The sequence below is a fragment of the Gossypium hirsutum genome, chromosome A02 (genome assembly GCF_007990345.1).
Source record: "Gossypium hirsutum isolate 1008001.06 chromosome A02, Gossypium_hirsutum_v2.1, whole genome shotgun sequence".
NCBI lineage: Eukaryota > Viridiplantae > Streptophyta > Magnoliopsida > Malvales > Malvaceae > Gossypium > Gossypium hirsutum.
Genome location: NC_053425.1, coordinates 8,598,716 through 8,614,200, shown reverse-complemented (window position 1 = coordinate 8,614,200; position 15,485 = coordinate 8,598,716). Strand labels below are relative to the sequence as shown.

The window sequence follows — 15,485 nt, the reverse complement described above, 5'->3', positions numbered from 1 at the left end:
TTTGCATCCTACTGTTTTTTTTCCCTTAGGTAGATCCGAGACTTCCCATGTTTCATTGTTTTTGAGGGCCTTCATTTCTTCCATCACAGCTTGTCTCCACTCAGCTGATTCAAGAGCCTCTTCTATATTTTTTGGAGTTTTTACAGAATCCACATTAGTCACAAAAGTTTTGTAAGACTTAGATAAATTCTCATAGGATACAAACCGAGAAATAGGGTGTTGAGTGCAGCTCCTTGTGCCCTTTCGAACTGCAATTGGAAGATAGATGGATGGTGACGGAGGTGAGACTTCTGTTTCAGAACAGTCCTCGGTTGGGGATGCAATTGGCACTGTTGTATCAGTTTCAGGAGAACGATTCCTTCGAGAGTAAACCTGTATTTTGGGAACCTGTTTTTTATGTTTTCCTTGATCAGGGGGCTGTACTTCAGAGGACTGTACTTCGTTGGTGGTATTGTTATTTGGAAGGATCCGGCTAATTTCTTGCTGCACAGGGGAAACAGTCTCTAAATTTGGGATTATCATAGCACCTTGGTTGTTAGACTTGTTTGTGATAGTAGTTGTAGGATCATGAGGTATAATGAGGAGAGTATTAAGGGTCTCATCTTCATTGAAAGTCTCCCCCTGAAGATGAGATGCTGCAAAGTATGGTTCATTTTCAAAAAAGGTAACATCCCGAGAGACAAACATTCGGCGCAAGGTTGGTGAGTAACACTTATAGCCTTTTTGTGTGGGGGAATATCCAATGAAAATACAGGTGTGGGCTCAAGGATCAAGTTTGGATTGATTTGGTTGATTGTTATGGACAAAAACTTTGCAACCGAATATTTTGGCTGGAAGATTAGGGACACGAAATAGAGGAAAGAACTTTAGAAGGGTATTTAGAGGTGTTTGGAAATTGAGGACCTTTGATGGCATTCGGTTTATGAGATAGCAGGCAGTGAGGACAGCTTCTCCCCACAAGTATTTTGGAACATTCATGGTGAACATATGGCTCGAGCTACAGCAAGGAGATGATTTTTTCTCTCGGAGATCCCGTTTTGTTGAGGAGTGTCAGGACAAGAGCTTTGGTGTATGATGCTTTGGTCAGAAAGGTATGGGCTTAGGACAGAGTTAAAGTATTCTCTCCCATTGTCAGTGTGGAGAGTATGTATGGTAGAGTTGAACTGGGTTCGAACCATTGAGTGAAAATTTTGGAATACTTTGAGTGTTTCAGATTTTTCTTTGAGGAGATAGACCCAACATACTCTAGTGTGATCATCAATGAATGTTATAAACCACCTAGCCCCTGTAATATTTTTCACTCGGCTGGCTCCCCATAGGTCACTGTGGATTAATGAAAATGGTTGGGACTGGATATATGGTTTTAATGGGAATGGCACACGGGTATGTTTGGATAATTGGCAAATTTCACACTTCAAGGAATTAATACTTTTATTTCGAAATAACAACAGAAGATGTTTTTTCAAATACAAAAAATTTGGATGCCCTAACCTACGGTGCCATAACATAATTGTGTCCTCTTTTGAAGTGGATAGAGCCAATCCTCCTTGTGTGCTGTCTTTATTCCAAACATACAGTCCATCATCAACTTTAGCAGTGCCAATCATCCTCCCCGATTTCTATTCCTGTATCACACATCCAATTGCAGAAAATTCAGCAAGAAGTTTTTCATCCTTAGTAAGTTTACTGATTGAAAGTAAATTGCAGGACAAGTTTGGGACATATAAGACTTTATCGAGAGAAAAATTCTCTGTTATTTGTACTTCTCCTACTCCAGCCACAAGTGAGTAAGAACCATCAGCTATGCGGATTCGGGACTTGTCATGACAAGGGGTGTAGGTGTGAAACAAAGTAAAGCTACCTATCATGTGATCGGATGCACCCGAATCGAGTATCCAAGAGGATTGATTATTTGATTCAAAGGCAATATTGAGGGCAGTACCTTGGGTGGCTAGAGATCCATGAGCAGTGGAAGTACCAAGTATCTTATGGAGAGTCTCAAGTTGGGTTTTGGTTAGGCAAACATCGAGAACATCATCTGCAGCAGTGGAGGATAACAGGGCAGTCTTATTATCCTTCTGTTTTTTTTTCAGGATAGCCATGGAGTTTGAAGCACTTTTCCTTTGTATGACCAACACGGTTGCAGTGGTTACACCATGGCCTGGTTGATCCAGAATCATTTCCAGCACGTGGTTTTTGTGGCTGTGGACCTCTGGAGATGAGGGCAGAGGTCTCAGTAGACCGGTTGCCAAGAGTTGTCACATGTTTAGGTTCCTTTGAGTCTCCCATCATGACAAGACGGCGCTTTTCTTCTCTTCTAACTTCTGCAAATGCTTCATCGATGGTTGGTAAAGGTGATCTGCCCAGAATTTGGCCACGGACCTCATCTAACTCACGATTCAGTCCTGCTAGAAACTCATAAAGACATTCATTGTTGAGGTGAGTCATAAACTTGGTGTGTTCCAATCCTTCACTCCAATCTGCCTCATAGTACATATCCAGCTCCTGCCACAAAATTTTAGATTTTTGTAGTAGTGAGTTACTTCGAGTGTCCCTTGTCGGATATCCTTTAACTTAAGCTTGATCTCAAATACTTGGGAGGCATTTCCAAGATCCGAGTAGTTTTCTTTGACTGCATCCCACATGTCTTTTGCAATTTTGAAAAAAAGATAGGTGCGGCTTATATGGCCTTCCATCGAATTAATTAGCCAAGCCATTACAATCAAGTTGTTGAGTTCCCAAGTGGCATAAGTCGGGTCTGCTGTGGTTGGTCGTGGAATTTCTCCATTGATGTATCCTAATTTGCCATGACCACGAATCACCATAAGAACCGATTGAGACCATTGTAAGAAGTTTTTCCCATTTAACCGATGATTGGTGATTATAAGGGAGGAATTAAGTTCACCTTGAGTGATTCCCTGATTGACATTCTGAGTTATTTGTGAAGTCTCAATTTCAGACAGAGTTTCATTGACGTCACCCATAGGAGGAGGACTAAACCGGAGGGATTTTTAGAAAGGGAGATTAGAGACGAATGAGCAGGATCGAATGAATCCTAAAGCTCTTGATACCATGAAGAAACTTAGAGAAAAAGATTATATTATTCTGCTAATTAATTTACACCTATAAAGAGAGGAATTCACACAAACAAGGAAAACAATCCCTAAAAAACAGTAACCTCCTAAGAATCAGTGACTGAGATTAGTTTCTATTTACAAGAGAACTCCTAGTAATAAGGTAAGTTTTATGTCCTTAATCTTAGGAATTCCAACACCTTTCCATCTTGATCAGAAGGATATTTTTAGTCCATCTACCATTTCTAATGTTTCAAGGGTAAGATGGCTTTTTTTTCTTCCATTGATCATTGCACAGATGTTACTTTGATTTTTTTTTACTTTAAGTTTAAGGTTAATATAGCGCTCCCATGGTCAAAAATCAATTTGGGGTTGATATCAAAATGTTTAGGTTTGGGGATGCTAGAGACTCTTTCAATCAAATTATTTATTACCCCATATTTTCAAAAGTAACAATACATGGGTCTTCTTGTTTGAATACCCCCACAAGAAAATGGGGTAGCAAAGAGGAAAAATAGCCTTAAAAAATATTAGAGCTTTTTTATTTCAAAGCTTTCAATAGTTGAAATATTCAAAAAAAGTTTTATTATTGTTTATCATTTTTTATCTTATTTTTATTTTAAATGTAATTGCCTATCTTTACTTCTATAAATCGAGGTTTTTATCAATAAACAAAGGAAGCCATTTTATAAGTCTCCCATTATTTCAGTAGAGAATTCTTACAGCCACTCAACATTCTTTTTTCCAAATTTTAACACTACAAACCTGCTTGCCCTCCAAATTTTCGAGTATTTGTCATTTTTCTATAATCATAATCAAAATAATTTAAATTAAATTCAATGGCTCTAAAATATGTTTTTGTGGGATATCCCTCAACTCAAAAAGAGTAAGTGTTACCACCCTTCATCAAAGAAAATTGGTCTGTGTTACTTTTTGCTTAACTTGTCATCTATTCGCACATCCAATTTTGCAGCTTCTTATTCATCTTGTTCCAACCATGTGCCTAAAGGTCCCTTTAAACCCATGTTTGATCCTGTAGTTATACTTGAACTCATTCTTGAACCTGTGCCTAAAATGTAAGATTTGGTAATGTATTCACACGGAGGAAGATGTTGTTTATGAACCTATGCAGGTCTAAGAGTCCAACTCAAATCCTTTGCATGAGGTAACAATTTCTAACTGTCCATTTAAAGGTAAAATTGAATCTCATAATGACCAAGATCTTCCGATTGCCCGTAGGAAGGGAATTAGAAAATGCATAAAGCAACCATTATATCCACCAAGACATTCCAAGTATTTTTTTAGGATTGAGGTCACTCATTCTAAGAAAAGAATTTTTATCTCTCAACAGAAGCATGTTACAGAACAATATGCAAACTAGCAATTATTCCCATAAATCCTAATCTTCAACTTGTGAAAGAAAAGAAGATGCTATAATAGACTATGTTATCGGTAGATGAGAAGCATAATTGAAGTGGATAATGGTATTTGTAGTAGTTGTGTTATCGACATTAATAATTGTAGTATTGATCATTTTTATGTGAGGCAGAAGGAAGGAAGAAAAAAAAGGTCAAAGAGAAAGGGAAAAAATCAAATTTTGCTTATTTGAGCTTTGAAGGCTTTGATACCATCAAGAGACTGATAATAAGGTAGAATGAAACATACTTTCATTTATTGAAATTGAAGTATTTATAGAACAATACTCAACTAACAAGAATTCAAAATAAATCAAAACACAATATCCTAACAAAAAGAAATCAAATTTTATAAATTTTAATGAAGTCATGTACTGTTTGTTTCAACGACTAGCTGGAAAACTCATTTCTCTTAGACACAACTGAGTATAGGATATGAAGTTATTGTTATTAGTTAGTTTATGAATAATCTGAAGACTTTTCATCTAAAAGTAGCTCATTGAATGCTATAGTATCTCGCAGCTTGTCACTTCACAGTTCATCATGTGTTCGAGCTGATGCATTGTTGGCCAACTTGTAACACTCCTCAGCCTCCATGCTGCAAACACTAACATTGTTTCTCAAACTCTTGAACCTGTTTGATGTATACTCAATTTCATTGTCTGATCTGAGAATCTTCAATTTGCAGCTAGCTTGATTTTCAACAGCTATTTTGAACTTCCAAAAGACTTCTGCTACTTCTGACTTCAACTTCAAGGATTATACGCAACAAAAGCTTGTGCAATCATCAATAAACAAAACAAAGTACATGTTGCCACTTAAGAAAGATGTCTTCATAGGTCCACATACATCAATATGGACCAAATGTAGTTTATCAGTGGCTCTCCAAGCTTTGTTAACTGGAAATGGAAGTCTTGTTTGCTTTCCAAGTTGACACACTTTACAAAAATCCTCATGCTCAACTATTTTTGATAGGTTTTCAACTAAATCATTCCTGGACAATTGACTTAGAGACCTGTAATTAACATGCCCATTCTCTTACTTCATAACTTAGTTTCTTCTATTGAGTTTGCATATGCTTTAAAAGTTGCTAATTTCCAGTCCACAACAAAACTTCTATCAGACATAGCAACTGATACAAGTTCACACCCACATGGATTAAGAATCAAACATTCTTTAACTTTAAACACATTTGAGTAACCTCTTTCAAGCAGTTGACCAACACTTGGCATATTTTAATCAATTTCAGGTACAAAAAGAACATCTAAAACAATCTTTGTACTTGATGGAGTGTTGATTAAAACATCTGATTTCCCTTCTACCTTGATGTACTAGCCACTTCCAACTCTAATTCTGGAGTTGAAACTTTTGTCAATCTTCTTGAAAAAGCTTGCATCTGAAGTCATATGATTAGTACAGCTGCCGTCAATGAGCCAGTGCTTTCTAATGTTGCTATTAGTTGCAAAACATGAGGCAATGAACATCAACTTCTCCTGAGCTTGGTTTCCATCAGCTGCCTAAGCTTGAGCATTATGCTTTTGTAATTGCCTTTTGTTTTTGCACAGCCTCTCCATGTGACCAAGCTATTTGCAGGCTCTACATTGGATATCTGGCCAAAACCAACAATATTTCTCCAAGTGAGTGTTCTTCTTGCAATGAGAACAAGATGGATACTTCTCATTTCCACTGTCTCTCCTTTGTTTTTCTTTACTTTCACTCAAACTCTTGAACCTGTTTGATGTATACTCCTTTCCACTTCTCTTGAGCATAGAGAGCATTTATCAACTTAGATAAAGAAATTGTTGACAGATCTCTTGAGTCTTCGAAAGAGGAAATCTTAGACTCATATCTCTCAGGGAGAGTGGTTATAACATTCTCTAGAATCCTGTTGTCACTAAATTGATCTCCCAGCAACCTTCTGCTGTTCACAACAGTCATAATTCTATCTGAATATTGCTTGATAGTGTCAGTCTCCTTCATTTTCAAGTTCTCGAAATCCCTTCTCAAGTTGATGAGTTGTAGCTGCCTTGTCTTTTCTGAGCCTTGGAACTCCTCTTTCAGCTAATTCCAAGCTTGTTTGGGAGTTTCACCGGCCATGATTCTGGTAAAGATCACATCTGATACACCATTCTGAAGGCATGACATTGCTTTATGCTTCTTGGCACACTCCTCACTATATTACCTCATTTGAGCAATGGATGGATTTGCTCTCAAAGGTGGTGGCTCCCTAGCAACATCTATTACCTCCCACAAGTCAAAAGCCTGGAGGTAAGTCTTCATCTTGACTACCCAAATATGGTAGTTCTCTCCAACAAAGACAGGAGGTGGTGGTGGTGAAAAACTCCCTAGACATGTTAGCAGCTACAACAAAGAAACAAAGTTGGTTCTTTCTTTCTTGACAAGAAAATACAAACAAAAACAATAACCCTCAAAGATGACAGACTTTTGATTCCAATTGTTGGTGATATTGTCAAAGAAAAACAGAGAACAAGAAGCAAAAACATGCAGCGAAGGAGCTTGTATCTATTAGTTCTATCATTCAACAAGAAAACAATACATTTAAAGTTGAATACATCACCAAATACTCAACTAACCCCACTAAGCTATCTCAATGCATCAACTAACTAAGCTGTAAAGTGTAAACATAACAAAACTAAGTTCCAAATGAACTAAACTAGTCTGCCATGCAACTCGATGAAACCTGCATGCACCAAGGCTTCAGCTGCATCTCGCACTTTGCCACTTCGCGGTGTCATTTCACAGTTCATCTCACAGCTTGTCACTTCGCGATTCATCATGTGTTCGAGCTGCTGCATAATTAACCAACTTGTAACAAATACATTGATGTTGATTATGCTAGATCAATTGTTGATAGAAGATCAATCGCAAGATTTTGCACCTTCTTTGATGGGAGTCTAGTGACATGAAAAAATAAAGTGTAGTAGCTCAGTAAAGTAAAAAGGCTGAATTTTGAGCAATGGCTCAAGGTATGTGCGAACTACTTTGGTTGAAGATCATTCTTAAAATATTTGAAAATTAAGTGGGATGGTCCTATGAAATTATTGGGACAGCAAACCTGCAATTAGAACAGCTCACAACCCAATAGAACATGACCAAACAAAGCACATTTAAATTAACAAACACTTTATCGAAGAGAAGTTGGAGAGTGAATTGATATATAAAGCTTACCAACGGCTTTAGTAGCTCAATTTTCCAAACTATTGTATTCAAGCTAGGAATGGAGAATATTTATTCACAAACTTGAAGGCAATTGCGGGAAATCTATAACTACAAATCCCTTGAATGCAGGGATTTAATTTAGGGATTTATTCACTGCTTTATTCCTTGTAATAAGGGTTTGGATATAGGGCAGATTTTAGGAGAGATTAGGAGCAGAATTTTTGTAGATATTTTATTGATTACGTATTTACTTATTTCCATAATTAGCCTAGGATATGTACTATTAATATTAGGGATGAAATTGGGGCGGCTTTTTGCCCACCCTGACACTAAGTTTGACCAATTTTTTGACCCCGCTCTGATCTTGAATCTTAAAAAAATAAATTCTACCCAAACTCGAAATTTAATGAAAGACACAACTTTACTCTAATTAAATTTGAATTCAATTTAATTGTTTTATTTTTATTTTGAATGAAATGAGTTTACTTTTTTTAATTCTTTTAACTTTTATTTTAAAGTAAATAAGAATTATTTTTTTAATTTAAACTTAAATGTTAATTTGTTTATTTTAATTTATATATTTATTCATTGAAAGAAAAATTTTAATATATGTATATATATTAAGGGCATTTTAATAAAGATCTTGGAATGGAGCGAGATGAATTTTACCTCAAACTCAAACCTGATCAAATGTTTTTATAATTTCACCCGACCCTATCTACCCCGGACCTAACTTTTTTTTAAAAAGAATCCGACTCTAACTGATCAAGTAGGGTCAGAACCCATCGGGTTTTTTTTCATCCCTAATAAATATCTACGTATTTTTCTCATCAAACACACTAGACTGAATTCAGAATTTTTCTTTTCAGTTTCTAACGCCTCTTTTCTTTTTCTCCCTACCTCAACAATATGGCAGTGCAGTTAATTGAGTGTCAACCGTTTCTTTTTCTTTTTCTCCTGCTCTTTCTGCTGTTACTAGGATACTATATAGTAAAGCCAATAGACATCCAATAGGGCTCTTCTTTGGTGTCGATGCTATGCAGTTAACCATCTCGGAACTTTCACATTTCTTTCCAATTTGATCTTTTTCTGACAGGAGAGCAAGAGTGTAGAGGACTTAGGTGATGTTATTAGAGAAGGGGGTGGAGCACTAGCAAAAGGGTTGTTCAGAGGAGTTACAGGCATATTAACAAAGCCTCTTGAAGGCGCAAAAAGCTCTGGTGTCGAGGGCTTTGTTCAGGGTGTTGGAAAAGGCATAATAGGAGCGGCCGCACAGCCTGTGAGTGGGGTTCTGGATCTTTTGTCAAAAACTACTGAAGGAGCAAATGCTATGAGATTGAAGATAGCATCAGCTATAGCTTCAGATGAACAGATCCTCCGGAGGAGGCTGCCTCGTGCAGTTACTGGTGATAGTTTGCTTCGGCCGTATGATGAGTACAAAGCACGAGGACAGGTACTTTTATGTTTTATTCCCTCTTCTCAGTACTCTGGTGTAGTTGGCTTTAAATACATTAGTAGGACAACTGGAAGAGACCCTTTTTCATTATAATTTTGGTCATCCATTTGCTCTTGCTGTTTTCAACTTGTCTGTTTTATTTTATTTCTTTTTGAAATTTGATTTGGTGATCACCTGCTTGTGGTTTGAGTACTACTCTTTAGCCTACTGGCTTTTCTGTTCATCTTGAAGGTCATATTGCAATTGGCGCAATCAGGTTCTTTCTTTGTTGATATATTCAAAGTACGTGGAAAGTTTGCACTATCAGATGCATATGAAGATCATTTCATGCTACCAAAGGGAAAAATTATCATGGTTACCCATCGGAGAATAATATTATTGCAAGTAGGTCAATCAACTTTGCTGGAAAGTGGAAATATTTTATGGCTGACCATTACCTTCTCTTTTTTTTCTTTTCTTCATTTTTTGTGTTTTTCTGAACGTGGAGGTCAAACTCAAGGGATACATTGCATTTTTTTTCTTCTTCAGCAAACTTCTCTTATCACTCAGAGGAAATTCAATCCTATGAGGGATCCATGTTCAGTATTGTGGGATGTTCCGTGGGATGATCTGAAAACAATGGAGTTGACTCGGGGAAAGAAAGACCTACATAAAGCTCCACCTTCGCGGCTCGTACTCCATCTAAAGGCTAAACCAACAGAAACAAAAGAGCAAGTTCGTGTCATAAAATGCAACCGAGGTACTCATCAGACCCTTGAAGTTTACTCTTCAGTTGAACGAGCAATGATCACATATGGAAGAAACCTTTCAAAGGTTAGTTTCTGGATCACTTTTTATTTCATATATGTTCATCGTCGGTTTGTTCACGTGTAAGCATAGATGATGGTTTGATGCCATTTTAAGTACAGCATGACCTTGGATCATCAGTGTAAAGATTTAAGACTCTTTTCTTGATTCAGGAGCTACTGAAGAAGGCTACTAAACCATATTCTCCAGTTACTGATGGCACTGCCATTGAAATGATCCCTAAAGAAGTTGCTAGCAGCTGGTGTCCTCAATAGGTGGTGCGTATGCTATCAACTTTTGGCAACAGCAACAACTAACTTGGGAATCAATGCCAACAGACTTTTTGCCGATAAAAATGTTTTAAGCTAAGGTACGAAGTTGAAGCATCCATTTTCAAGCATTGAATGAGCTTTCAGACGAATGCGCCTTCATCTTCCACCAAGGATTCACTTATTTTGCAGTTTTGAAGGAATTAATGAAATGGTTAGTTTGCAGTGCCCCATAGAAACATGGATATGCATCTTCCTTCCACCAAGTTATCTTCTATGCCAATCCAAAGTTTAAACAACACTAACAAATGTATAGTTTTTTTTTTTTTTTTTACAATTTTTGTACATCTCTATGGTATCACTTGTCAATGCACCATTTACAATTGTGGCTCATATCTGTCAATCCGTTTGATGCTTTTCTTTTTTCTTTTTTTAATTTTCATGATATTTTAGCCTTATTTAGGGAATTTGATTCCATGGTTATCTAAATAGACTGTATTGATTAGTTGAATCAGAAATTAGTTAGGGTATTGATTTGAAGAAAGGCTTTAGACAAGTTGTCTGGGGTACAGACTGATTGAACTGTTTTTAATATTTTTATTTTTTATAATTTTTTAATAATTTATTTAGTCGAATCATTTGGATTATTCGGACCGACAAATTAGTGGCCTAACCTGTTTAACTACCTGTCTAATTTCGAAAACCTTAATTTCATGAAGAACGTCAAATACAATAATATTTTCAGTATCCCAAATCCACGCTAGTTAAGTCTTATTCAACATCTATCCCCTCCCCCCCCCCCAAATAAAACTAGCTTTTAATTTCAAATGCATTTTTCGCATTTAATATTTAATTAGATTTTTAAATTTTGTGTTTTTAATTGCACCTAATATGTCTTGTTTGAATTATTGAATGTAATGAAAAATATATTAATTTATCAATTCAAACATTATAATATTTTTTTCAAATAATAATTAAAATATTTTAATATATTCAACATAAAATACATTTGTTATTTTATGTAATTAATGTAAAATAACATTATTTTTAAAAAAAATGTAGTTTGGAGTATGATTAATTTGGGCTTAAGTTAAAGCTTTTCTCACCATAATTTTAGTCAATTCACTCCTTTAATGCTTTTGATCTGGGTTTTGTATATGTTGAAATTGGGTTTTTTTTTTAGTAGAAAGACACAACATATTGCTATTACAGAAAAATGAAAATACTAAAGCATAGCAACGACATCATTATTTTGATCATCAAACAGCAACCCTGGAATCGAACTCAGAGGATCCTCAAATATTTGCACATTATTGCTATAGTCATTTGCAATCTTTGTCATATGATCAACAACTTTATTCGGGGACCGAGGGATATGACAAATCTGTACCTTCCAATTATGACATAGGAGTTGATGAATTAGCTGTAATTCTTGCAATCTGCTACTGGCCGCACCTCCAATTAGGAGTCGTCTCCACCAAAATGGCGTTATCACATTCTAAATCCAACTACCTAAAACCTGACTCCCTTGCTATAGAAAGTCCCTTTTAAATGGCTATTGACTCAATTTTGAAAATAGAATTCTTATCAGTGCTCATAGAGAAACCACATAACCAACTCGCGGATGAATCTCTAAAGACTCCCCCAACCGAAGCATTTGAACCACGTATCGAACTCGCCTCATTTGTGTTGAGTTTGACCCATCCTATCTCAAGTGGACACTAATATGTAGACGTGACTGTAGAAGCGGCCAAAATCTGAGCAGTATTTGAACTTGTACAACTTCTTGCCCATAAAACTTTCGTATCAACAACTTCTTGCATAAAACTATGTGTTCTAGCAAAGATAAAATTGTTATCGGTCTTCCATAAAAGCCATCATAAAATAGAAAAAAGAGTCTTCCAATCAATATCTTTTCTATCAAAACCACCTTGATTTGTCAAGTTCCACTTCAACCAATCATATGATTGATCATATCCTACACACGAAAGGTTTCATTTGGTTGTCCCCATCCAATATAAAAAAATTTCAGAGAATCAATTTGTCGAACCAATACATCTTAATTCACAGAACTACCATCCCATATGGATCAATACACTTTACTAATAACTTCTGGTGCCCTAAGTGTAGTATTTTCATCAATATAAACTTGTAATTTTTTAGAACAGATTGGTTAATAAAGCAAATTCATTAGTTACATTAATATAATTTGTATAATTGCCCTCACATGGTTTTTGAACACAAAGCAAATAAAAGCAAATGTTGCTCATTGGTTGTCTAAATGTTTAACTAATACTGAGCGGTATTATGTGGTTGGATCGTAGTACGGAAAGACAACTTGTATTAGTAGACGAACCTAAACATGTCCTTATTCTAATGAAAATGAGCAAACCAATTGAAAGACTAATATATCGTCTATCAAGTCCAATTAGGGAGATACCTTGTCTTGGGCATCGGAGCGGATGACTCCTAGAAGATAGAGAGATGTGACTGACTGTGTAATAGCCCAAATTTCAGCGATGTCAGAAATAGTGGTTCGAGACCACCAAATCTAAAAAATGAACTTGTAGATTATATTATTTAATATTTATGAGCCAAATGTAGCTTTTAAAAGATTTTTGAAATAGTAAATTGTGTTTTATAAAGAATTATTTGGTCAAGATATTGAGAAAAAAAGTATTGAGATCTCGGTGTTATAAACCAAGCCATAAATATTTTTATAAATATTGACAGAGCGTTAATAAGGTATATTAAAATTTTGTTAGAAAATTTTGACGTTTGAGTGATTAATTAAATAAAAATGACTAAATTTAAAAAAGGGTAAAAGTTGCTAAAAGGATTAAATAGCTCAATTGTCAAATAAGGAAGGACCTAAAGTGCAAATAAGCCCAAAGAAGATATTTTGGGTGGCAATAGCTGAGAAAAATCAGGAAATGGGTGAAATAAGGGCAAAATTAGAAAATTGCCAAAATTAGCTAAATAAAAATGGGACCAAATTGGAATATCTAGAATTCTCTTCATTTTCATCAACTGAAAAACAGCCATGGAAGAGGGTTCAAGTTGATTTTCATACTCTAGCTTCATGTAAGTTTAATTCTTGCTTTCTTCTTGAAATTTCTAAGATTTTGGACTTTTACAATTGGGTCCAACTTACTATGTCATTAGTTTTTTATTCCATGGCTAATTTTTAAAGTTTCTATGGATGAGTTCTGGAATAATATGATGAATAAATATAGAATTGAAGCTTTAATTTTGATATATAATGATTTTATCAACTAAAATTGATGGAAATTGATTTTAGGACCTAATTATGAAAGAGTTTGGAATTAAGGGTCTAGTGCTAAAGTTCTGATTTTCAGAGATTATGAAGTAGATTAAAATGATAGACTAAATTATTAATTGAGAAAAATTATCTCAATTGAGGGATTAATTGAGCAAGGATTGAATTGTATGAACTGTGAAATTTGGGGTAAAATGAAAATCAACATTTTGCATTAAAACTGTTTTGGATAACAGCAGTAGTCTAACTTTGAAAAATCACAAAAAATCATATTAATCAAATAATAGGATGAATAAAATATGAAATTAAAGCTTATTGAGACTACTTTCTTATAGAAGAAACAATGTAAGCAATGGAATTGTAAATTATGAGATATAATAAATTTTGTGAGACAATGTCAGAATGATTTTGGGTTCCCCTATTCTGACTTAGGAAAATCATAAAAAAATTGAGAAAAATAATTATGGGCTTAAATTTATATCTTTAGAATCCTAAATGAGTCTATTTTCAATACAAACAAACAAAAACATTATTCGAATCCCGTACGAGGAGATAATTAATTTTTAGTGAAGAAGGGTCGGAACTGTCAGACAGTAGAACAGGCGTGACTTTAAAGAATAAACTGTACTTATTGGCTAAACCAAAAATTCTAAAAATTTTATGGTAAGAATATATGTAAGTTTAGTTTTAGGAAAAATTAGCAGATCTTAATTTGGAGCTCCATAGCTCAAGTTAAAAATAATTTAGTGACTATGACACGGATGGACAGCTTTGGAATATAAATATAAGTAAATAGTGAAATTATAGATAATGTTACTTATAAGCGTGTTATATACATTAAGGATGTGGAATGGAGAGGAGGAAGAGGAAAATATGTGAGTGAGTTATGCATAAATTGATCACATGCTCGATTATATTTGGTAAATGTTAAACTTTGTTAAAATCAAAAATGTTATAAATTCATGTTTGAATTAAATGTTATATATGTTAAAGAATAATTTGAATATTTGATATTGTCTAATAAATGAATATCTGATATTGCTTAGTAAATGCCAAGCCAAATATAAAAAAAATATGTTATAAGTGAAACATGTGTGAAAGAATGTGGTAAGTATTTTCATGGTTATTATTGAGCTCATTCACATGAATCTGTCATTTGAAATTGTGATAGACAGGAAGAAATAGTGAATGCCATGCTTATGTATGGTTATATGTATTTATCTGAAACACAAGAAAATGATGGTTATATATTTGATATATGAAGACATGAGACTATGATATATATGAACATGGAATATATTTTATAAATGTGTTTGTTCAAAATTATAGAATTGTGTAACTCAAGTGTACTATTTGTATAAAAATAGTATTTCAAAGGTTTTGATGAGTAAAGCTCCAATGTGAGATAGTCTGAAATCAAGACAAATTGTTATGAAAGCGTATTTAAAATACATAGATATGATTGTTATAAGTTATGTGAATAAATGATGTGTAAAAGTATATGCATATGAGAAATTTAATGAAAGTTGATATTTATATGAATTATATGACTAACAATGTGATAAGAATAGGCATTAGGGCTTGTGATCAATTCTAATAATTATGCTTTGCATAATTATGTTGAATTTAGAGAAGCGGTAAGTTAATTACCATGTTATACGAATTTATTAAATATTACATGTTCACTTTGTTTTACTTTGTTTTACTTTGTTTTACTTTTTCCCCTAATTAATAATGATTCGATAAGCTCTGGTAATGCCTCGCACCCTGTTCCGATGACGGATACGGGTAGGGGGTGTTACAGACTGGACTAACAATGCATCGAACAAGACCCAAGCAGAATAGATCCTGAATCCGTTTATATTATTCACTTTTGAAGTTCATAGTGTGACATGCCTAAACCCTAAATGAATGACGAACTATGTATGTGTGACTCGTGCATTTTGACGTAAGTAAAAGCCTGAATTCAAATAAATAAGGAACCGAAAGCTGGTACGTTAGGTGTATGGCTTCTACAGTATGTGG

At 34.7% G+C, this 15,485-nt stretch overlaps 1 protein-coding gene and 1 long non-coding RNA gene across 2 annotated transcripts in view; one reads left to right on the top strand and one right to left on the bottom strand.

The window, feature by feature from the left end:
• The window catches only part of LOC107951593 (uncharacterized), a 67,926-nt gene extending 57,353 nt beyond the window's left edge, over positions 1-10,573 (top strand). Inside the window, exons 59-62 of the mRNA XM_016886689.2 lie at positions 8,766-9,122; positions 9,357-9,509; positions 9,654-9,938; positions 10,085-10,573. Coding sequence (XP_016742178.1) covers positions 8,766-9,122; positions 9,357-9,509; positions 9,654-9,938; positions 10,085-10,186 — 897 coding nt within the window. The 3' untranslated portion in view covers positions 10,187-10,573. The remainder of the gene's footprint in view (positions 1-8,765; positions 9,123-9,356; positions 9,510-9,653; positions 9,939-10,084) is intronic.
• LOC107951594 (uncharacterized) lies at positions 5,644-8,177 on the bottom strand. The gene is made up of 2 exons (XR_001698502.2): positions 7,679-8,177; positions 5,644-7,404 (listed from the first exon to the last, which is right to left on the bottom strand). It is a non-coding gene; the product is annotated as an uncharacterized lncRNA (long non-coding RNA).
• Positions 10,574-15,485: the final 4,912 nt, after the last annotated feature.